Consider the following 25,752-nt stretch of genomic DNA (forward strand, 5'->3'; position numbering starts at 1 on the left):
TCACCCGAACTACAAATGACGCGATCAGCACCCTTTTGTTAAAAAAACTCCTCTCTAACCCTAAATTTTTTGACATATTTATTTTCTGTTATTTGTGTATATAAGTCCTTTTAAACATTTCAGGACAAATAATTCCAATTAATTACGGTAATTAGCAGTTGTTTCTTTCTTATACATCTTACTGAAGAACAAAGGACAACCATATCTTACCGAAATGCGAGAGGTTTTGCGTTAGCATCAACTTTAAAATCTTCTGTTTTGTGTTGTAAGTGAATTTATTCAGTTTACTTTCTCTTCATAGATTACATGTTCTTTTTAGGATCTCCTAGCATTAGAGATTCTTAAAAAAACAGAGACAGATAACGAATCTGAATTGCTGTTTTTAGTAGAAATAGAGTTGCCAAGGGGAAAAGAATGATTGTAAACAATAGCATCTAACCTAAAGCATATCAGAACATTTTTATTTGATTGGTAAGTCAATTATGTTACAAAAGATTTCAATATTCATATTGTATGTATGAAATGGATACATATTTCTCTACATAAATACTATTTTATCATAATAAACAGAATTAAGAACTGGAAGAAAGGAATATATAAGTTTCTGTCCAAATTAAATCTTGACAAGTGATTCTTTTCCAAACAAGCTTAACTATCTGAATAAAACAAATTTCTCTGGTGAAAATATTTTAACAGAATATTCACAAGAACAGATTAAGATAACATTTCATAAATTGTCAACTTTTAACAACATCCCACATTATTAATTTTCTTTAGTAGTTTTATTCAATTAATTAATTTATTTATTTTAATATTATTTTTTTATACAATAATAATAAAGCTAGGAAGAGTATTGAAAAGAAGTAACAACCTCAGTAGATAAAACATTCATCATCCATCATCCTAGTATATAAAAAATATATTATACCTTAAGTAGGTAAATTATTATATTTAAGAATTATTTGACTTAGCTTAAATTAAATATAATTAAAAGTATTCTTAAAGGCTTAAGTTATTTACATATTTTTTCTAAATATGTAAATAAGTCTATTTTCTTTTTTTTTAAATTGCATGTATGAAATAAATATTAATTTATTTATATATTTCATACAGTAAAGTAATAACCAACCCAAATTATAGTTTTTCTAGGTCTTCCTGATATTCACATTTTTTTCTATAAGTTTCCCTTTTTTATTGTATGGAATAAGTATTTTAGAGAGACTGTATTTTAGTATAAAAAAATCAGTGATACACTTTCCATCCAAAAAAGCACCTAGAACCATTTTTTTAATCTCTACCTAGGTTTACCTATGTCTTATGTCCCCAATGACATCTAATACTAAGTTTCTTAAACTTAGCTTTTAAGCTTCTTCTTTAGATTAGAGACTTTTTTAATAATCATATATTCAAATTTAAAACATTTTATTCATCATATATAATTACAACCTTGTAGTACTAAATAATAAGGATTTGATAAAAGATGAATGTGAACAGTACATAGATTATCTAAAATTGAAAGGCTGGTAAGCAAAATCCTCACAACTAACAGAATCAAATGGGCAATCGAAAGCTTTAAGCCCTACAAATCTCCAGGCAAAGATGGAATTTTCTCAGCTCTCCTACAAAGAGGCTGAGATACTAAAAGTACACCTACAAAAAATCTTTAAAGCCAGCCTCATTTTAGGACACGTACCACTAGCTTGGAGAGAGGCTAATGTAATATTCATACCAAAAACGGGGCGTCGTCCTGAAAACAAAGCAAAATCATATCGCCCGTTTAGTCTAACCTCCTTTCTTCTAAAAACAATGGAGAAAGCAATCGACCAATACATAAGAAGTGTAACTCTTTCTAAAACATCGCTCCACCCTAGACAATTTGCCTACCAAGCAGGCAAATCTACAATAAGTGCACTGCACTGCCTCGTAAGAGACATAGAAAAGTTAAACGACTGCAAAAAAATTGCTCTTACTGCATTCATTGACATAGAGGGAGCATTCGACAATACCTCACACCTGTCCATAACAAAAGCCTTGCAAGACTGGAGGGTGGAGGCCCCCATCGTAAAGTGGACAGGATCAATGCTCAAGCACCGCTCCATCACAGCAGAAATAAATGGAGCAACAGCAACAGTAACCACAGTAAAAGGATGTCCCCAAGGAGGGGTTCTATCACCTCTACTGTGGACATTAGTAGTAAACAAAATTCTTAACATATTAAGTAGATCCGGATTCACAGTTCTAGGCTACGCAGATGACCTGGTAGTAATAGTTAGGGGCAAGCACGAGGGCATAATATCGAATCGAATGCAAAGTGCCCTAAATACTATACAAAACTGGGGCGAAACTGAAGGATTATCTTTAAATCCTAGAAAAACAATTTTAGTGCCGTTTACCAGAAGAAGGAAGCTAGAACTCAGAGCACCATATTAAACGGAACTCAGCTAACATTTTCTAACGAGGTGAAATACCTGGGGGTTACCTTGGACCACAAACTAACTTGGAACAATCATCTAGACAAGACCATTTCCAAAGCCATAGTGGCAATCTAAACATGCCGCAAACTCATTGGCATGACATGGGGGCTAAAACCGAAAATGGTATACTGGATCTACCAAACAGTCATTAAGCCCATCATCACATACGCTTTGCTGGTATGGTGGCCGAAGACCAAACAAACAACCACACAGACCAAATTAAACAAAGTCCAAAGGCTGATATGTCTAGGAATAACCGGGGCAATGTCTACTTGTCCTACCATAGCCTTAGAGACACTGCTAAACATGCCTCCACTTCAAATAAGCGTGAAAAAAGAGGCAATTAACAGTGCTCACAGGCTTTTTCAAACCGGCAAATTCAAGCCTGGGGATTTAAGTGGTCACCTGCGCATCCTCGAAGAAATTAAACTGGAAAAGGCCAGCAAACCACGTGACCACATAACGGCCATGCTGGATCTAGAAATTCCATTCGAAGTGATCATAGATGATCGCCAATCATGGGAGAAAAAAGAAGTACCAAAAGCCGACAATGCATCGCTATGGTACACAGACGGTTCCAAACTAACAGAAGGAGCAGGACTGGGCGTGTCAGGCCCTAACATTAAGATCTCAAAGTCACTGGGCGAATACCCTAACATCTTTCAAGCTGAATTGCTTGCCATAGACATATGTGCAGATGCATCAACCAAGGCCTCCAAAGAAAACACATATTTATACTATCAGACAGCCAAGCTGCTCTAAAGGCCCTGAAAGCTTTTAAATGTGATTCAAAGCTAGTCTGGGAGTGCAAACAAACCCTAAAGCGCCTTACAACAAAGAATCAAGTAACACTAATGTGGCTACTTGGCCACCAGGGTATAGAGGGGAACGAAGAAGCCGATCGCCTTGCAAAAAAAGGGGCTCAAACACCATACTATGGTCCAGAGCCATACTGTGGTTTAATGAAGACCCACATCACCGAAGACCTAAACAGGTGGGAAAAAGAACAATTGCTGTCGCACTGGAAAAGAGCACCAGGACTAAGACAAGCAAAAAAGTTTATAACCACTTCTAGAAGAAGAGCTGAACAGCTCCTAGACATGAACAGATCAGACATCAGAACAGCAGTCGGACTCCTAACCGGTCATTGCCCAGTGAAATATCACCTAAAGGTAATAGGTATAACAGAGGACGACCAATGTAGATTCTGCAGCAATGCCACAGAAACAGCAGAACACCTGCTCTGTGAATGCCCGACCCAACTCTGCAAGAGGCTCAAGTACCTGGAAGGGGTACAACCAACACCTCAAGAAGTGGGACAACTACCTCCCAAAAATATAGCTTTGTACAGCAGAAGTCTAAGACTTTTTGAGACAAACTAAGACAAGTAGAGTTATGCACAAAATGTCTCACAGGTAGCAGTGCTGAGCGGCGGATCAGCCGAAACGACTCCCTTCTCAATCTACAATCTAAAATCGAGAGAGTTCTGTAATTTCTGTATTTTATTAGAGAAATTTAGCATAACTGAGTTTCCATACACAATATCAGTGTAGTCAATCAAGGACAATACAAGGCTTTCACACAGATTGTATTTAATTTTAGATCGCAAAGTCATTCTGAATTTGAATTGAAACATTTGCTTTAATTTGGTTATATGTTAATTCCTTTAAACTGATATGCATATCCACAACATATAAAGAAAATAAAAGTGGTCCCAGTATGGATCCTTGAGGAACCCCAGTGCATACATTTATATATAAGTACTTTTCAATGTTACCATTTTTTAAGATAGAGACACTATGCATTCGATTTTTTAAGTAGTTTGAAATTTTAAAACCAAAATATTTTCATTTAGCAAAAAGCAAATCGTGACTAGAATTTGTCTTATGTCATTTATAATCTTTACTAATGTTCTTACAATGCTCGTGAAAACCAGACTGACAATTAGGAATAATTTAAAACTTTTTTTTACATAACAGTAGATTTGTTAAGAAGAAAATATTTGCATTTTTCTTACTTCCACCCTTACTAAGTAATGTCTGACCTAAATTAATTGTAGAGAAAGCCAGAGAATAGAAACTGAGTTTTATTAAAAGGTATTTAAGAGCTGAGAGTTCCCAAGTCAACAAGTGCCATCCAGTCAGGAAATTTTATATTTTTTACACATAAATTTAGGTCCTAACATTATCACCAGATTATATAAAACCGTAGACACTATTGAATTCTAAATAAATTAATTATGAACACTTTTAGTTTAGCACTCCATGCATGGAATATGCACATGTTGTTTATGTATATCCCATAGTCACCACAACATTGTGTAAACTACATTACCAGCTGTAATAGAAAATCTCTAGATTGACGATACTTTTCTCCTAATACTGTTTTGTAATTCTTCTGTATCTACATTTTCTTTGTATACCTCATCTTTAACTTGGCCCCTGGCAGCTAATGATCTTGTTTATAGCTTAATTATTCTGAACATGATATAAACATTAGTTATCTTTTTATCATTTTACTCTCCATGCATTTTTTCTTTCTCAATTCTTTTTCTCTCTCTTTTTTTTCAACTTATTTCTTTAGAGATTTTTGGAACTGGTAGATATGGTAGGGTCACAGTATGCTTAAATGCAAGACTAAATTGAAAAGTGTGAATTCTCCGGTTACATTGATCCTATAAATAATAATAATTAAATGGAAATTTCTTATATACAGTATGCAAATTTTGCAACATAGATATTAGTTGAGTTATAATATTAACACAACAAAAATAAAATTTCTTAGAGTCTTTCAGTCACATAGCCATCAGTGTTGAACATTTTAAGAATTGGAATGAACTTAGCACCTTTGACATTGTCTAGCCAGTTTTATGGTATAATGTTACATAATTTTGAAAGAACTAAACCATATAATGAGAAGAATTAAGAGGCTGATGATACAGTAACTGTATTGAGCTGTTGAGCCTATTCCAAAGCTGTATTATTTATATCTGTCTATTATATATCTTTATACTCAAAGCGAATTGGAGATCGTGATATTATAGTATAGATTCTGACTTTAAATATTATTTAACAGAATAATATATCAGACGTTTTTAATCAAAATTATCATAACGATTAAACTGGATATGACTTAATAGTTAAAAATACAGAATCAATAATAAATTTATTAACCAGTATTATTATATAAATTAAAAGAGTTGCTTGAAAAAAGAATGATTGCAAATAAAAATATCCCACTATCTAACTTAAGGTATATCAAAGCTTCAAATTTTGATTCATAAGTCATTGAAATTACACAATATCATAATATTCATTACTATATTATAACACAGATATACATATACATATACATATACAAATTTCTAAATAAAATGTACTACACTGTAAATAGTTTACAATATTTTTTCTACATCTAAGTGTCACATACAATTTTATAAGTAAAATTAAATTTCTACACTGATTTTAGACGTTCGAAATCTAATCTTCAGGTTTCTGAGGTTGCTCCTTTTGAATTTCTGCTAAAATGTAACGTCTTTTAAATTGAATTTGGACACACCTACATTCGTTATAGTCGAAATTGTAACCAGTTGAACACAGAGTTACTTCTCTACATTGACAGGCACATTCATCAGGATTCCATAGTTTCTTATTGCTATTTCTATAACATTTCTGTTCTTCATCAGTGTTTTTGCAGATACAGCGACATTCGGATTCTCGATAATCTTGATAAGCATTGCAGTCCTAAAATGTAGTATTGTGATACCATGTTAGAGTGGCTTTTATCAAATATACTTACTTTAGCTTTAATTTTGCACATGCATTTGCATTTAGTATGTTTTTGTATTGAAATAGGTTCCTTTCCCACATATTTTAGTTTCTTATGAGGATTTTCAGAACTACTGTATTCTGTTTTTAAGACCTGTAAAATCGAAATATAAAACATTATAACTATTTAAATTATTGATAGTTATTGAACAGTGATAATCACCTATTTCTACAGGTGATTAAATTACATACCGAAAATTGTACATTCTCAAACTCTGTTGCTTGACAGGACAATAAAGCATGAGAGCAGCAGCCTCCACATCTTTCAATTCGGGTACATTCTGGTACATATAAAACATTTGGATCATTTGATTCAGCTATTTTAACAGTGGTTAATTCAGGCTGACATTTTGCTGGGGTAGCTATTCGAGCTGCACCTAGATTATATAAATAAAAATAAAATTAACTTTTAACAGTTTTTTAAGTAAGTTGCATAAATGAAACATTCAGTTTTTTTACATAAGATTCCAAATGCACAAATTAAATTTAATATAAATGAAAAAGTATTGCGCAATGATTTTTTTTTTAAATTTTACAATAACAATTGCAAAAATAAGATATGATTTAAAATAATAAATTTTAAATAAATATCGATTTATATTAGTAGAAAATAGTACAGCAACATTTTTAAAAGAATTTACTTATTGATCATATTTTCGAACTATAATTATTTTGATTAATCTACATTCATCTACATTTATCAATTTGGAAATAATTGGCCGATGCTTCTTTGAAAGTTTCAAATAGTTCTTGGTCATTGCGATTGAATTTTCCTCTGATTTTTTACTCCAAGATTCCACAAATTATATTTAAATCCGACAGTGTGGTTTGTTTTTTTTTACCACAGATGTTTTTTTTGCTGATCTTGTGGCAAGTAATTTAGCTACTAGTAGCCTATTTTTTACAGCTTTAGATGTTTTATTTACTTTAAAGTCTTTGGATATATGATTCAAGAAAAGGCAATTTTAGCAATTTTTATAACCTGTAACATGACGAAATAATGTTACATATTAATATATTTATAAGTATTTACGTGACATTTCTGAATTATTCAAGATACAATTTATTTGTTTAATAATTTTTTGACATGATTTTGTTCAAATGTAGGAATTTTCATCATCTTTTCGTGTATTTCATCGTACGTATATAGAGCCTAAAACATCAGTAAACAAAATGCTAACCAATATATTGCAGAAAGTTGAAAATTGTTATTTCTGGGAGTAAAGTGCGACTTTCTGAAGATTATGCTAGTTTGCACAAAAGTATTACTATTTGCAAAACCTAATATATCGTTTAAATATCAATACAGTAAAAGCTCTTTATTCGCGCTTCCTTCATTCGTTTTTCCAATTGTTCGCGGATTAAAAAAATGCGACCCAATTCCTATATTCGCGGCTAAAAATTTCTTTATTCGCGGATCGAATCAGTACGTCGGTACATATATATTGATAAAAAGGATTCAAATAGGTATTCAACGGAATATTTACGCCCATTTTAAAGAACCCGGTAGTAGTAGTGGTGGTGAATGTATAGATGGAGGATTTCAAGCATCGGAAGGTTGGTTCAATAAATTTAAGGTGAGACAATCATTGCATAGCATTAAAATCGTTGGAGGAGCTGCATCTGCAGACACTGCTGCAGCAGAAGGATATCCAGAAGAATTTGAAAACCTAGTAGCTGATGGAGGATACAAAGGGGAACAAGTATTTAATGCAGACCAAACTGCACTGTTTTGGAAGAGAATGCCAAACAAAACATTTATTTCTAAAAGCGAAAAGTCTGCCCCTGGATTTAAGGCAGCAAAGAATAGAGTTACACTGCTGCTATGTTCTAATGCATCTGGTGATTGTCTCATTAAACCACTCATGCTTTACAAGTCGTTAAATCCTCGTGCTTTAAAAAATCAAAACAAGAACGACCTGTCAGTATTTTGGCGTGCTAATAAGACAGCATGGGTTACAAGCGCTATTTTTTGTGACTGGTTTCTGAATTGTTTTGTTTCTGAAGTTGAAACTTATTAAAAAAAAAAGAATTTAGACTTTAAAGCAGTTCTAGTTTTGGACAATGCACCAGGTCATCCTCGTGAACTTGAAACTATGCATCCATATATAAAAGTGACATTTTTATCTCCCAATACGACGGCTTTGCTTCAAGTTTGATCAAGAAATAATCCAGGCCTTTAAGCTTCATTACATTAGACCAACCTTCAAAATCATATTGGAGAATATGGAATATGATCCTGATGAATATTATTTTGAAGAAATTTGATATAGCGAAAGGCATTGTAAACATAAAAGAATCATTGGAAGAACTGAAGCCATACAAATTGAAATCATGCTGGCAAAAATTGTGGCCTGCTATGACTGTAGAAAATGACGAAGAATCTGTGCAAATTCAAACTTTGACTGCAAACATAGCCGAAATTGCAAATGAAATAGGACGACGTAGGTTCGAACAGATAGAATCAAGTGAAATTCAGACGTTGCTTAAATCGCAAGATGAAGATTTGACTGAAACGGACTTGGAAGAAATGTTAAATTGAAGAAGAGGCTTCAACAAGCACTGGAAACGTGACATTAAATTCAAAAAATCTTGGCGAAGGTTTAAGAATGGCAACTTTGTGATTTTTTTATGAAAATGAATCCATCTATGGAACGAAGTCTTATTTTTAAGAGGCAAATTGCTATTGCCACTGCTGAATATCAGTATGAATTGAAGGAGCTTTTAAAAAATGCCAAGCAAGAAAAAATTAGAAAATTCTTTAAGCCATTGCTTAAGCCTGAAGGTAATAATTAATATGGTCAAAAACTTCAATTAAATTCATTTTTTATATATGAATGTACTAGTTTGTTATTTTATCACCTAGGAACGTATACCCTATAATTCTATATAAATTACCATTCCATATTCACGGTTTCTTTATTCGCGACATATTTACGGAACGTATACCCCGCGAATAAAGAGCTTTTACTGTATATCGAAAGATCACATTTAGTCTTAAATCATACTTGGTTTTACCAAGAATAAAAAATCGATATTTTTATTAACAATCGTATGTTACGTATGCAGCAAATCCTACTAGAAGTGGAACTTGTAGTAAAATCAAGTTTGCATCAATAAAATGTGCAAGTTCATTCAAGAAAATCCATGGATTACCTTTTTGATAATCGCAGGGTATCGATTTATTTTAAAGATAAAAATTTATATTTTTTGCGAACTTGCCTTGATGATTTAAATCTCATTTTTTATTTTCTTTTAGAATATAATTAATAGCGGAACCTATTATTCTTATTTTCAGCGCTATCTAGCTTTTGCAAATGAGGTACGATTTTTGGTGCAAACTTGAAGTTTCTAAAAAAATGACAAACACCTACTTTTTCGTAACAACAAAAAAATTTGAAATTCCAGCTTGCACTATTAACGTAAAGAATAGGTAGAATGAATTCCAGCACATATTGGAAGATGTTTTAAAAATATTTAATTATATTGCATTTAATATCATGTCTTTTTAAATATTCATAATATATTAACAAAACTACTTACTTCTCTCTGTGTCCAGAGCATCACCATCAGAACCAAATCGATCTGTAACATCAAAACAGATAATTATCAACCTGTATAGAATATGTAAATTCAGTAATAACTGTAAATGTTAATTAAATGATGATAAATATACTCCGTCCCTTATTACCGTAAATGTTTAATGTTGTTGTTGATCATCAAAGTTTAATTATTATTCCCTATTTTTGTTACAGCGCATCTTTAAGTCTTCATCATGGATGCAATAAAGTCGACAGAGAATAATGCAACAGAAGTTCAAACTGTTTTGGATTTTTATTTAGATCTGATTGAACATTCTAAAAACCTGATAAGGTATTATTTGTCTGAAGACGTTGTGTTGGACTGGTTTGGTCATACTGTTAAGGGACAAAAGAATGTTGCAGCATTTATGAAAGATAAGGTTAACCCTGTAAAGCATATTTTTAAAGAGGCTAGGGCCATTGATAGTATTGGATTTAGAGATACACATGTCGTAAAAACCTCAAGGTAAGTGACGGTTATTCAAGCAGATTTTTTTTTTCATTTGTTTTTTACTATTTAAATATTTTAGTGCGCCCTTATATCGTAAATCAGCAAATATGTCAATTAATCATCATCATAGAACAATAAATAGATTTTTGACCAACATACAGGGTGTTCATTTGAAAACTTCCCACCACGGATTTATCGAAATCCACTGTTTAAAAAAAAAACTAAATAACAACCTGAATTTTTTTCCGCATTCTTTTCACCAACGCAGATATTCTGGGCGAACTGTATTTATTGTTATAGCTGCTTTGTTATTTATAGTTGCTAAGGAAAATAAATAATTTATTTTGCCGTCAGTTACATTTGTGACAGTCTTGGAATAGTGAAAATGTATTTGATGAATTGAATATTTACTTCCAAAATGGTTTACACACTAGCCGAAAGAGTGGAAATTATTCTAATTTATGGTGCCCAAATCAATGTGCTTGGGAAACTGCCGTCACGTTTAACGCTAGACATCCGGAGAAGATAACTTCGCATAGGTATGTTTTGGACCTTGTTACTAAATTTACTGAAACAGGATCTGTTGCAAATAAAAAACGTGATCATCCGCGAATTTTGGATGAAGCCGCCCAAGTTGAAGTTTTGGGTCATTTTGGAATAAATCCTAATACTTCATTACGCAAAATTGTTGCTGCCATTGATGTTTCATTAGGCTCTGTTCACACAGTTACCAAACTTTATAAATTATATCCATTCAAAATGAAAATATTGCAAGAGTTAACCGAAGACGATTTCGATAGACGAGTTGAGTTTTGTGAAAAAATGACTGAAGCGATTAATGATAATACTATTCATGTAAAGCATATCTGCTTCAGCGATGAATGCACATTTTATCTAAATGGATTTGGACATTCTAAATGGAAGGGGGCTTATAGAATGGCCTGCTAGATCTCCTGATATAACGCCGTTAGATTATTTTCTATGGGGTAATTTGAAATCTATTGTGTTTACTCCCCAACCTGAAAGTTTGGATGAACTTCGTCAACGCATCATCGACAGCTGCCATGATATCCCACAACATGTTTTTGAACATCGCCTATATCATTGTTTGGCCAAAAACGGGCAACATTTTGAACACTTATTGAAATAAAAACTGATATTTTCATGTTTTTCATCATCTGAACAAATTAAGATAAACAAAGATTTCTAATTTTCTAATTTTCTAATTTTCTAGATTTCTAATTTTCTCGAAAACGAATCGAGCGATTTAAAAATTCAAACGTAAAAATAAAAGACTTCGAAAGACCTTTTAAACAAGCTATTACTCGATACACCTTGCCATTTAAAATTTTTAAGGGGATGACCCTGGGGGGCAGAGGGTGAAAGGGGGTGAAGTAATTTTAGGTTAGAAAGTTGTCTCCCTTGACAAACCTTTTGACGTATTTCGGCGTTTTTTTTTTAAACAGTGGTTTTCGATAAATCCGTGGTGAAAAGTTTTCAAATGAACACGTATATAAAAGGTGACGTGAATGATTGTGTTATTTGTCGTGGTTTATTTTGGATTTTACGCAGTTAGACTTGTGTGGAAAATTTTAAAATTTCTTAAGAATATTCCACTAACCAACTAGCTAAATATATATCATATATTGTTTTAGTGAAAAAGTGTATTGAAAATGCATAATTTTAATTAAAAGAGTAAACATAAACTATAACAATGAACAAGGATGAAATTCTTATCTATTGTGTTGCCTGTAAACATTGATATAATAAATAATATTAAACATGCTAATAAATCAAATTAAATATGCCCAACTCAGTAAACGAAGCTAAAAGTAAAATCTGTCTACATGTGGATATTACAGGCTTGGTAAAGGAGTATGAGGCCCAAAATAAAACTATTCAAAAATTATTAGTAAAATTACCAAACTAGAGGACAAGATTAACAAACTTCTGAAATTTTTAAAACCAATTTAATAAATAGAAAAAATTGAGACTTTAGAGAATGAACTTCGGCGGTAAAGAGAAGACAATCTCAATACGGTGTCGGGAAGCAAGACTACTTTTAACTTGACGTCACTTGACCTCGCAGGTGAGGAGTGATTTAAGAATTTAGAAAGTATTGAAAGAAGTAGCTCAAAAGCCTTTCTGAAATATTAGCTGAGAAAATGAATAATGTCGACCAACGAGATGCACTATCTTAGTTACTCTGGAGGTGTAATTAGAGGCACAAGGGAAAGGAGATTACAGATATCTACATCAAGTGAGCAAAATGTTGGAAGTTTATGCGAGTGCAGTGACAAACAAATTAAAAATCACCTTATTGAAAATAACATTTTAGTAATTAGTTGTGAAAAATTTGACCGTGACGATCACAGAGCCTTTTCTAAGATATCCGTAACTCCTCAGTAAGAAACCGCATTTTAAAATATTCAAATAATATGGCCAGACAAAAATAGCCAACAGGTTATTGTGAAGCCGCTTATTTTTCATTGAAGTGGCCGAAGAACCAATGGAGATTATCGATATATCGAATTTTCGCCAAAATCGGAAAATCTAGGTTTGCACCCTAGTGAGGAGACTACTCGCAGTGTAATATATCAAAATGTGCGTGGATTGAACACTAAATTAAATGAAAATGGTTGCGTGAGAGTGTATGTGATGTTTTAAATATTTTTAGAGCAGATCGTAAGTATGATACCAACATACATGTAAAGATTTTGCTTGAAGAAAATTGTTTATTTGGAACCGTGACTACAGTTATGCGTCAAATGTCCTGAAATTTTTTAGTGCTCTTTTCATTTTGAGTACGAAAAATACTGTAAATCCAATTTTAAGGGAGGATTCAGGGGACTTAATGTTAAGCTAATGCAGAAGTGATGCAGAGAGTTAATTTTAGTTTTCTTAGGCATGTAAATCTTTGTATTTGTTAAAATGGCTTAACATTTTGAACAATTTTTATAAAATTTGTATTGTTTAATAAATAAATTTTGCGCTTAAATAAAACAATTATTTTTTTTTAATTAAAATATTTCAATATACTTTTGCGACATTGATCATCTAAAAACCGAATTCTCGCGAAAATGGCTAACTAACGGGTTTTAACGAAAGGATCTTATTTATTTAAAATTGATGAGAGAATTTTTTTTAACAAAAAAGTAAGAAGCTATACTGAGAAAAAAGTTATAGATATTTTAAACCATTAGAAGTCTAGTGTGAAGCGCTCCCTGATGGCCACAGGAAAAGGGTATTCGGGTATATTCGGGTTTCGCACCTCAAAAAACATATAAAACATGCATACACATCTTTAAAATAATACGTTAAAAAAGGTAAAATTTAAAAAAAAAAATTTTTTTAACTTTACTGTCTATATGCTGTAGGTCGGAATCGGAGCAATTTCGGACTAAAGTAAGTCTCTTGAAATCGGCCTATTTTGATCAGGAATATATGGTCAGATTTTGTAAAGACCTATTGGGGATTCCTTGTATGTCTAAACGCGAGTCGAATTTCTCCAAAGCGGCAAGCATAGCAATCAGTTAGATGTAATTAGATCGACACACCTCTTTCGCATGACTTTACCAGTTTAACCGATATGGATAAGGTCTTTGGAAAAATGTTAACTTTTAAATAATTATATTCAGTAGTAAGAATATAATTGCATATGAAAGTAATTTTAAGAATTATGTTAATCCTCAACAACATTGAATAAAAATAGTGCCAACCTCAATTCCTCTTTTTCATATGGAAAAGTTCGTAGGGGAAATCTTTCCTCCTCAAATAAAATGCTAATCCTCTAATTTCAGGAGTGACGCATTTCGGCAAGTGTTCTTGCCATCATCCTCTTTTTTAATTCAGATTTTTGCAACGCCGAAAATTGTTGACTCGATAGCCATACAACATAAAATGTCTGTTTAATCTCGACATTCTGGTGCTTGAGTTTATAAAATTCTTAGATCATACATAACAAACAAATAAAAAATGAAACTGGGTTTGGCCCAGTCGAGTGACCGAGAAAATCTGGGTCTTTGGCTTTTTGCAGCGGAAAATAAGAGAAATTTGCAAAATTCATAATATTTAGCATCATACTCCAATCCCCCTGTAGTATAATCTAAAAAAAAGTCGAGTATGATCTATTGGTAATATTTTAATATTTTTAAAGCGGGTGATTCCGGGTATACCAATTTAGTTCCATTGGGACATTTAGGAACATCTTTGGGGCTGGATATACTATAAGTTGTTTATATACATTCTTTCTTTTCCAGACCAGCAAGACGAATCTTGCGTTCATCTCTATTAAGCCCACCGCGGCCCACTTTACTTAACACTCCTAAAAAGCAACCCCAAGCGTCAACTAGCGCGAGACGGCAAATAGGTAAGCCGAACTTTGACCACTCCGAATCACCACCCGCGCCGCTGAAAAACCTTTCAGAATCACCTAGAAAACGTCAAAAGTTGACACCCACCCATTTCGACACAAGTGACATTGATATATTGGAGAGCGAAAATTGTATTGCTGACCAAATGGTGAAATATTTGACAGCCGAGGGGAACGTGGAGTTTCACAGGCCGAGTTTAAAGAAATTACAACGAGAGACGAAGTGGCGAAGGCCAAGCAAACTTCACATTGCGTACAACGGTGGTAAGGACGTTAAAGACACTAGTTTTTACTTGATTATATATGAAGGTAATGTGAAGTGCAGGAAAAATCTAATATCTGCCTTTGAGGCGGAGGAAGCTGAAGATTAAATTGTTTATTTTTTGTTTTTTTTTTTAGCTAAAGCTGTGGTTTATTATTGTTGTGTTAAAAGTCCGTGCACTTTATTACTTTTTTTAAATATTTTTTGTAATACAATTTGCATAGAATATAGTTTCTTTATCGAATTTAAAAAAAATTGGATTTTCTTTTTTTTTAATTGTCTGAAACAGTGAAATCAAAATTTGTTTCCGTACTATTGTGCAACCAAAATATTTTATAGTTTTTTAGAATAGCATTTTTTTAAAATAATCTTTGATATAATTTAGTTAAAGCGTATTAAAAACTCTAAATTCAAGTGCCAACGTCTTTATATCTCACAGATGTGATTATGTTATTTTCTAATGAGGATTAATTTTCAATGTAGTAGTATATGAAATTGTGTGGCAAGGCATAGTCTCATTTGAGAAAAATGTGTCGTCTGTTTAGTATAAAATAAAAGGGTATAACGATTTTTATTCCTTTAGTAAAGAGCATACCAAAGTATTTTGCTCAACTGTAACAGTTTACGGGGTGAACTAAAGTTAAACTGCCAAATCTCGAAAATATACCGTGAAACGAACGATGAAAGGATCGTTAAATATACCTTATCGAAAGGTTGGTTATAACAGAGTTAACAAACTTGACAATTTATTTTCTTTACCGAATGTTTCATTCATACATCGTCTTCGCCTATATGAAATTTGGCAAATAAGGTTTTTTTGTCATCTCTTTGTTTTGGCGTGTTTTAAGTGCAAGTTTTTTTACATTTTATCTCGCTTACAGTATAAACATACGAGTCTTAATCTCTATGTGATAATTTAACTCTAGTTCACTTTGTATAGGTGAATTTTATTGTTTTTTTGTTCTTGTGGGCTATTTCTAGCAATTATATTGACTAGCTTTTTATATAATAAACTCACAAACATTTAATGTAACATTAAGAATCATCCATAAACTACGTGACGCTGATTTTTGCTAAAATATACCCTCCTCCCCCATGTTTATGTAACACTGTATTTTATTTTAACACTGTACACTGTACATGTTACTTGTACATTAAAAGACTTCCCTCAGTGTCACCTGACGGCTTATTTTCAAGCCTGTTCCTCTTTTGGTAATTGATCAGCAGCTAAACCATATGATTTCTGAATATCTTAACATTGTTACGAGAAAAACTGAATTAACCCTAGGAACAAGATGGTCTGAAATTGAATTGCGATTTGTTAAATAAAGATTTTTCATAATTTGTGCCTCACGTGAGATTTTCTGATTCTCTCCACATTGTGACACATGGCGACACCACGCCAGACTCGTTTTTGTTTGTCTGATGCGTCACGTAGTTTATATATGATCCCGAATGTCCCATTTTACAGGAAGTATTTAACTTATCTCTATCTAAGTTGTTATTTCGTTTTTAGCTATAGTTTTAGTTGTAAAAGAAATAGATTCATATTATATTTTTGTACTGAATTTTTCTAAAAAATAAATTTAGTCTGAACTTACTGGCAAAACTAGCGACTTGAACTTTTTGCTCCGCCCCTTCGACCTCATTATATAATAGTTCTGATATTGAGCTATATTCGTTCAAGGACATGGCCAAATCCAATGGAATCTGTAAAAAATATGCACAATTAAAATTATTATATTACTCTCAACAATTGCGTATATAATTGTTAATATATCCTAATTTTTATTAACTATTAGAAGAAATTGCATTGCCTCTCCGCTGGTTTGTTAAATAAGATCAAGGTAACTAACTGGACGCCAGAGTATAATACCCGCCGTACCGTTCAAATGATTTTATCTTCAATAGTTGATACAATCTTCAATAAGCACTGATTTACAAGTCCTGTTCTTATTAGAAAAGAATCTGAAACCTAGTAATCTGATATATGGTTCGTGCGGAAGAAGACTGTTTCAACTTAAAAAGTTTTTTTTTTTCAGAGTAGCTAATTTTATCTATGTAAAGTATAGCTAAGTAATCTATGTAAGCTATATTATATTTTCTACTTTATTTTTATCTTATGGGTAACTATTATAAATCAAAGTGTAACACTTTGGTCGGCGAAAAACGCTTAAAAATTAGCACTAAATCGAAATGTATCCTTTTTGATCAGCACGGACGATCGATTTCCCACTCAGAGCTCATGGTAAACTAGGATGCAGCGATCTTCTTTAGTGGGCCGTGCTCTTTATAAAAAAATCCTATATTACATCTCGCCATTTTTTGAGAAGTATTTTTAATAAATGTATAACAGTTTTTTTAGATTAAAGAAAATAAGTTTATTAAACCATTTGGTATAGAAATCTGAAAAAATGCAAATTTTGAGTTGTAACAATTTTCTTCTCCGGACGCACGATATTTGAACGGGCGTCGGAAATATTGCTTTACTTACTCATTACTCATTACCTCAAATACAACATCGCGCTGCATAGTTTCATGTTAGCGACAAAAACTATTATCTGGTAATATTTGCTAGATTTTGTTAGAGTATTTGTGCTTTATTAAAGCGTTTTTTTTTGTACTAAATTATATTGACAGTAGGCAACAAAGTCCTTTAACTTTAGAAAAGATGGTCTAGTTGCCCCAAATATTTTTTACGACAGGTACACGAGGTGCAGCTGTTTCTTACCATATTCAAAGATGAACTCTAAAGCATTATGTATTTGGCATAAAGGGCAAAGGAAATACTTCTGCAAATCTCAAAGAAAGAAACGGTGTTTTATTTTTGTCAGCATGTCGAAAAACTATGGAAAAGAATGGATCTTAGAATCTAGAAAATATCAATTTTTCTTGTAGGCTTAATTATTGAAAAGAAGAAAAAATAGATTTATTCACGTATTTAAAAGAAATACGAACTTAAATCTTTAACGATACTTTTCCTTAATTTTAGTTCAATCTATTCAATTCAATAAAATACTTTTTTTTGGCTCTATCCAATTAGGTTTGCTTATTCAATAAGTAGGTTTTTTGTTCATTTTAATTTCAATGAAAAGTAAAAGTTAGGTAGGATATGGGTATATAAAAAATCTATTATAGATCAAGTAAATTATTGTATTTAAGAATTATTGGACTTGGGCTGAGTTAAATATAACGAAGGATATCGTTAAAGGTTCAAGTTTATATTTCTTCTAATTACGTGCATTTCCAAAGCATGTTCGATGTGATTAGGTTGGTTTTGTCGGTTTCTTTAATAGTTTTAGAAAATAACTAAATTTTATAATTTGTATTTTGCTACTACTGGAATCTAAGATCCTGATCTGCAACCTTCCAATAGAAATGCAATCAAACATTTTTAAAGCTGAGGATTTTCACCGTTTTAATAGAAATAATTTTCATACAATAAAAGGTTGGCTAAGCAACATACGGTATATTTTCTACGATTTGCATGCCATCGACTTTCAATTTGTGGAAAAAAAGACACAGTTTTTATTCTATGTAGCTAAAATTTCACAGATAATAAATGATGGATACGTAGGAAAGTATTTAAACGTCATGGGCAAACCATAAAAGTTATGTAAACTGATGACGAACCTTTCATAAGAATTTCTGATGTTATTTGCAATTTATCAAAGACAATTAAACGTACTTCGTTATCAAATCATTATTTTCTAATTTATATGTTATAGTTCAAAGGTAATTTTCATAAAGTAAATGTAATTAAAAATTAAAAAAAAAACATATTTAAAAACGTTCAGATATCCCAGTTTGTATAAGCTGAGGCACCTGGACCCGCAAGTAAATTGTAAAAAAACGTAGTATTTTGGAAGTAACTTTTTTTAAAACTAACGTCTGCATTTTCGTTAGAGTGAATGAATGAATGAGTGAATATACCTTTTATACTTTTCGTTAATAATAAGTTGTTGTGCACTTAAGAGTTTGTAAAACCATAATCCAAGTACCCCGACAGACGTTAAACTTTTAGTTTTGTTTTATTTCTCAAATTCACTTTGGCTATTGTTAAATTTAAAAATCAAAGCCTGGTTGATCTAGCCTCGATAAGACTGGGCAAATTGTAAATAGGTAAAGTTAATTTTTGTTACCACGGACATACAATCAGAGAAAAACAAACCACAAACAAAACAAACCGGTGGTTTGTTTTTCTCTAATACAATTTACCTTAAATCGGTATAATTAGAGAAAACCTAAATTATTCTTTAAACAAAATCACTATCTACTCCATAACAACACGAAATTAAAATTTTACAAAAACACGACGAAAATAATATACCCATGATAATTTCATAATAAGTATAGGCCGTACAAAATATACCAAAAAAATTATATTAGGATTAAAGGCGCACTGAATAACGCACATAAGATCGATTGCTTTTTTCGATATTTCCGGAAAGTATTATTACTTTAAACACCGTTATATCCTGAATTATGGTTATCCGGTAGTTTTTTGTTTATGCTGCCATAGCCTGACGCCTTTTTATTCATTTTGTTTTTAATGAGTTTTTTTACTTTATTGATTTTTATCTTTATTTCTATGTAAAGGCTAGTAGGTAGTGTTTTTAATATCTCTTATTAGTTTCTCTGCAGGTCTGGAAAGTTATTTAGGTTAAATTGATCCTCTAGCGAAGTTAAATAACTCGGGTTTTTTCAAGTACACAATGCCGTCTTTGTTTTGCATGATCAGGAATTCTGTTTTGGTTCTACTTCTCAATATTTTTGCCTGAAAGCTATTTCAGTTTCATAGAGTATAAATATTAGTCCTATAAATATTCTAAATGAACTAAAAATTGTAAATTCTGTAAATAGGTTAAAAAATAACGAGGATGTTCTTTTTAAAATACGGCAGTCAGTTGCATGCTCCCTTTACAACAGCAAGGATTACTAAACCATGGAAGCCCTGGCTCTCACCAAATATTAAGGTTTTTATGCGACAGAGACGCAGCGCTTCGAGAATTCAAGAGAACCCGGAATGTACACGAGTGGGAACACTATAAAAGGTTGCGAAATCCTAAGTTGTCTATGGTACAGAGGAAAAGAAATCTATATTTATGTAATATATGCGCTGAAAAAATTTTTTAAAAAAAACCTGGAGGAGTCTTAAATCTTTTAATGTTTGTTCAAATAATGATTTGAATATTCCGGATAATTTACTTAATCCTAACAATATAAACTCATTTTTCAGTGAATTTTTGCAGAATACGTCAGACTATTCTTTTTAATTAATTTTTACAATCAAAATACTTACGACAATATTCAGTATTTTAATTTAGCTAGTGTTGCTCAAATTAATAAAATACTAAATGGTATAAAAATAAATACTTCGGGGGTAGATGGAATTAGTGCCAAATTATTTAAATATTGCAGTTCCTTTTTGGATATTTACATTGCACACATAGTCAATTGTTGTATAGAACAAAATTATTTTCCTGATTAGTGGAAATTATCAATAGGTAAGCCACTTCCGAAAGTATAAAATCCAACCAACTATGGTAATCTAAGAATAATTAGTATATTACCGGCTTTGTCAAAGGTTTTTGAAACGGTTCTGTATAATCTCTATAATAAAGTTGTGAATAAAATTATCCCATAGACTCAGTGTGGCTTTAGAAAGGATTTGAGTACTGATGTTGCCCTAATTGAAGTTACTGATGACATAATAACGTCAATCGATAAAAAGTTGTCTACTGCTTTGATTCTGTTAGACTTTTCGAAAGGGTTTGATACGATCAACCACGAACTTTTATTGGCGAAACTGAAATTTTATGGACTTCTAGATGGTTCGGTAATGTTGATTAAATCATATCTTCATAACAGATTTCAAAAAATATTTTCAAATAATTCTTTTTCCGAAGAAGCTATAGAATTTTATCGGGCGTACCTCAAGGGTCAATCCTGGGACCATTATTATTCACAATCTACACCTCAAATATACTTAAATCATTAAAGTACTGTAAACTGAGAGCTTTTGCCGATGATACCCAGGTTTATCTTCACTTCAATCATCAGGATTATTTGCATGCATCTTCTTTAATAAACCATGACCTGAATTTACTTAACCAGCTTTCTTCTTGCCATAATCTAAAACTTAACCCTCTTAAATCAAATGTTATGATTTTTGGACCTAATAAAAATTTTCTTAAAAATAATTTAAATATCTTATTAAATGATGTTTCTCTTCCCAAGATGGATCGTGCAAAAAATTTAGGCATTGTCTTGGATACTGAGTTGAGGTTTGTATATGTTAAAATGTTAATTCAGAAGTCATTGTTATCGTTGAAAATTCTATATAATAGTCGTCAAGTTCTTAGTTTTTATTTGAGTTGTTCTTTTACGTACAATGCCATTAAACTCTACAATAACTTATCAACTTTAGATCAGAAGTCATTTAAATCAAAGTTTAAGAAATATCTTTTACATTTAACCTTCAACCCGTTATTTAGGCCTTTAATTATTTATTTTATTTTTGGCAATTTTTTTAATTTTATATATATATATATATATATATATATATATATACATATATATATATATATATGTCTATATATATATATATATATTTTTATTTGGATATTTAATGAATTTAATAGAGTTAATTATAGTTAATTATATATAACGTATTTCAAAATGCATTGAAGTTAATGGGAATTTTGAACAGTTGTTATAGTAGCGTTATTTGTATGTTTCTTTGTTTATTATTGTTGTTGGTATATTTGTTTGAAAATAAAATTAATAAATTTTTCATTTACTTTGGTTATGATGTAAGAATTAACAAAAAAGTCAGTAATATTTAGTAACTATTCTAATTTTACTTAAATATCAATAATCTTAGTTATTAATTTAGGATTGCATTGCTAAAAATTTAGTAATTTTTAGTCAGTTTTTAATCTAGTAAATTTAAGTCATTATTACGAAAACCTAAAAGTGCGATTATTTCGAAAATAGTTGCTCCCAGATACTTTAATAAGGTATACATTTTTTATGTAATATTAAAAAAGGAAATTATTTTTTTACTTTTCAAACCAATATACGGAGCTGCAAAAAAGTTAGGGGATTTAAAAAAGTAAAAATTAACGCGATGAGTGCCCTATACCGAAATCACGAAAACTGTATACGAAATTTTATGTTTCTTTTTAAAAGACTTGTACGTTCTAAATTTCATGTCAGTATGTCATTTGATTCAGGACCTATGAGAAAAAAACGATAGATCAAATAATACTTTGACAGGCCTGTATTTCAGTTACTATTAAAGTTAGGATAAGGCAAGTTGACCTAAATCACATTATTTTGACGTAAGGAATCTACTGTTGTTCCATGTCCCATTACTTTCGGAACACCCTGTATATAACTTTTTAATGTTTTTAATAATAGGGGCATGTTTAGCATGTTTATTGTACTTAAAATATTGGAGTTCAATAATTCTAGTTTCATATTAACATCTCTCATGTGATAAATTTCATTCTATGGTAAATAATATGCATCTAAGTCAAGGGTGTTATAATTGATTACGCTATTATAATTTTATGGCACAAGATTAAGATATAAAGGTATGTCAGCATCAAATACTCAAATCTTTAATAGCTTTATTCGTAAAGTTTGAGTTGCAATGTAAAGATAAGACCAAGTGCATCAAGTTATAGGTAGTATTTAAGAAAAAAAGGCGAGGGAGATACCCTGGGATCTTCTTTTTGTCAAGTTTGCTTTGCCATAATTGAAAATTTATTTAAAATTATTAAATACAAATTTCAAACAGACCAAATAAATATTAATGTGTTATTTTAAAATTAAATAGTTTTTGTTAATAAGTAATATCCATATACATAAGCCAATATTTACTGTTTGGCAATTATTTATTACCTTCCGAAATTAAAGAAAAAACAATAAATTACTGATGGATAACTCACGATCTTAAAAAAAAAAACATTTACTGAAAATAAGATTTAAAGCCTATTGTTAACCGAATGACTATAACTATATACATCTTGCATATAGCAGGTATTGTACAACCGAAACCGCTTTGTTTAAAAACAATGCATTTTTAGCTGAAGTTTTGAGTATGAAATAGCGTTTCGAAAGAAAATGATTTCAACGAAATATGTACAAATCATATCATGGAGACTGTGAAATAGTCCAAAGTTTAAAATAAATTTGATTTCGATATTCGAGAATTCCATAGATCTAATTTCTTCTAAAGCCTTATGAAAACTGCATAGATCGACAGGGTGTCAGTTTGAAAACCCGCCTTCTACATTTTGATCCCTATAGAAAATCTTAAAAAATACACCTCAAATTTATTTTTAAGGAAACAACTAATTCGAAGACATATTTATGATTTAAAATTCTATTGGAATATCTTTTGTTAAAGATGTTTTATAGAGGCGGAAATAGATATTTGAGGGTTTTCAAATCGACACCTTGTTGACTCACAGGAACGGAAAATAAACCAAAACATTTGTTCAAAGAAACAAACTGTTTTTATAAATGAAAGCATTTAAAAATAAATTTGATTTTCGATTATGAATAAAAAAATTGTGATTATGAAAAATTATAATATTATTGAGATTTTTGAATAACAAGAATATTTCTCCCTTTCGTCTGAATAGGATAAGTAATTGGTTTTTTAGCAAAGTCTTGCAGGAAATAAGGAATTATTGATACGAAATTAATTAATTCAACTAGGAGATAATTATAATACTTTTAATGAATAACTGACTTTGCATTCAAACCAAACATATCCTTACTCTTTACTATGTATGTATTAGTATTAGAATATAATATATCACATTAAAATTATTTTATTTGTTTATTAGAATATTTTGTTTTAGTTCATGCACGTTTATAGGATTTTTTTTATTAATCTTATTACTTCTTCAATTATTATTACAATCCATAAAATACAGTAAAACAAAGAGTTAAATAGGAAAACTTGGTAAGTACCTGAAAAAATTTAGTACGTAAAAGTAAAGTACAAGTACAAAATACAACAAAAATATAATATCGAAAATATATACTTACACCAGTTGAGTTCATATTACTAAAGTTGACTGGTTCGTCAGTTTTTCCCCAAGTTTTTACATCATCGCCATGGTGGTTATGATGGAAATCTGGGTGACCTCCATGAAAATGGTGATCATGGTTGTGAGGAGAGTTATGATAGTCTCCTGGTCTTGGTGGACCTTTCGATATTAATAAGTCGTTTGGATGGTTGTTGTCTCTGCAAAAAAAACATGTAAAATATGGTGGCGTTTTGAATAAATTAAAACATGCAGACCAGCAAGGAATTAAAGTCTTTGATGGTCAGCCTGTAAGCCAAACAAGGATCAAGGATCGTTTCTCGGAGAAACTCCACGTGTTACTGCTAAATAAGAACTCAGTGTTATTAATAATGACCAATTGTTTTTTATTTCTTTAATTAAATTGTGTGGAGTTTCTTGAATGTCTTGATTTTGATTGATCAATAGCACTATACAAGTAAGGTTAGCTTTTGAATTGCATTTTCAGTATGATCTTTTTCCTTGAAAGCCAAACAGTTGTCGGAGAGAGCTAAATTTGTTAAAAAGGGTTAGAAATCTCTGCTTATTTATCTTTTCCATAATATTTGCTACATCTGAAATAGAAGTGATATATTATATAGTGATATAATTTAGATATTTCTAGTGATAAGCATTTCAAGGTTTCCAATCTGATTTCATATATTGCTGGTGTCTTTTTTTTTCTTTAAAAAAACTTTTTGGATACTATATACGATAATTTTTTCGGATACTGCTACTTTAATTATTAGAAATGCTGTTCATAAAATTCGAAAGTAAAAAATTTAAATTACTGTTTTTTATAAATGATATTTATTCAATTCTGTTTCCCTGTCTTTATTTTGCTCTGTTTACAATACAAGTAAATTCATGTATATGTATATCTTTTTAATATTTTTATCAATAAATTGATGATGTATTTGGATCTTTAAAGGAAAAAATAATTCGCTATGGTTTTTTAACATGCTTTCTTTTAATTTTTAAAAATCAATAAAATTTATCAAACTTGGTTTCTCGGTTCTCTATTATTTTTTTTTGAATTTTGTAACTTACGAAGAAAATGATCTAAGCAAAAGTTCTAGCATTATTTCGCTCATCTTCAGGTTTACTCGAAACAGATTCATATTGGCATAATGGGTTTCATGTTGGTTTTTAGCTGTACATGTTAAAATTATTATATTATTAAATATCCATTAATTTGAAGTTTTTTTTTAATTTGGTGGTTTTCTATTTTTCAATAATATCAAAACTGAATTTTAATTGATTTAGCAAGCAGAGAAAAGTATCGATAACTCTGATATTAATAAAATTGCTTATTTCCCCTTTTCTTAATCTTCCTTTTCAGGTTTATAGCGTTGTTGTAGTTCGCACCAAAATACGATAGACTCAAAATAATTAGTAAATAATATGCAGGCATCAGTTAGCCATGAGATTGTTGGAATGTAGTTCTGAAAATAAATTATTGCTGTTATACTTAAACAGCAATGAATCATTTTGAACAATTTAACTTTTTTTTGAGCATTTATTAGAATTCAAATACTCTTAATGTTTGTTATAAAACCTTAAAGATTTATAGACAAATTTAACGACGGCGGCTGCAAAAAAGTAAAGTTGTTTGATTTAAAAAAGACCAATTACGGTTAAAACTCTTAAACGACACTTCTAATTTCTTGTACAAAACAATGGCTTCTATCGACAAATA

At 30.9% G+C, this 25,752-nt stretch overlaps 2 protein-coding genes across 3 annotated transcripts in view; one reads left to right on the top strand and one right to left on the bottom strand.

Moving 5' to 3' along the window:
- Positions 1 to 16,579, top strand: LOC126738182 (uncharacterized). 2 transcript variants are annotated; one of them, XM_050443389.1, is made up of 5 exons: positions 1 to 265; positions 320 to 471; positions 10,057 to 10,348; positions 14,593 to 14,702; positions 14,760 to 16,579. In XM_050443389.1, the coding sequence occupies exons 3-5, from the start codon at positions 10,077 to 10,079 to the stop codon at positions 15,074 to 15,076; spliced, it is 699 nt and encodes a 232-aa protein (XP_050299346.1). In that variant the 5' UTR covers positions 1 to 265; positions 320 to 471; positions 10,057 to 10,076; the 3' UTR covers positions 15,077 to 16,579. The 2 variants fall into 2 exon arrangements, with proteins under 2 accessions (XP_050299346.1, XP_050299345.1); XM_050443388.1 differs by having other exon boundaries at positions 10 to 265; positions 14,593 to 16,579.
- The window catches only part of LOC126738175 (uncharacterized), a 22,767-nt gene continuing 2,795 nt past the window's right edge, over positions 5,781 to 25,752 (bottom strand). Inside the window, exons 2-7 of the mRNA XM_050443376.1 lie at positions 24,037 to 24,235; positions 16,569 to 16,677; positions 9,845 to 9,886; positions 6,494 to 6,678; positions 6,273 to 6,395; positions 5,781 to 6,217 (exon numbers count right to left, since the gene is read on the bottom strand). Of these exons, the coding sequence (XP_050299333.1) occupies positions 5,954 to 6,217; positions 6,273 to 6,395; positions 6,494 to 6,678; positions 9,845 to 9,886; positions 16,569 to 16,677; positions 24,037 to 24,235 (922 nt within the window). The 3' untranslated portion in view covers positions 5,781 to 5,953. The remainder of the gene's footprint in view (positions 6,218 to 6,272; positions 6,396 to 6,493; positions 6,679 to 9,844; positions 9,887 to 16,568; positions 16,678 to 24,036; positions 24,236 to 25,752) is intronic.

Source organism: Anthonomus grandis, chromosome 7, assembly GCF_022605725.1.
Source record: "Anthonomus grandis grandis chromosome 7, icAntGran1.3, whole genome shotgun sequence".
In the NCBI taxonomy this organism is placed as follows: domain Eukaryota; kingdom Metazoa; phylum Arthropoda; class Insecta; order Coleoptera; family Curculionidae; genus Anthonomus; species Anthonomus grandis.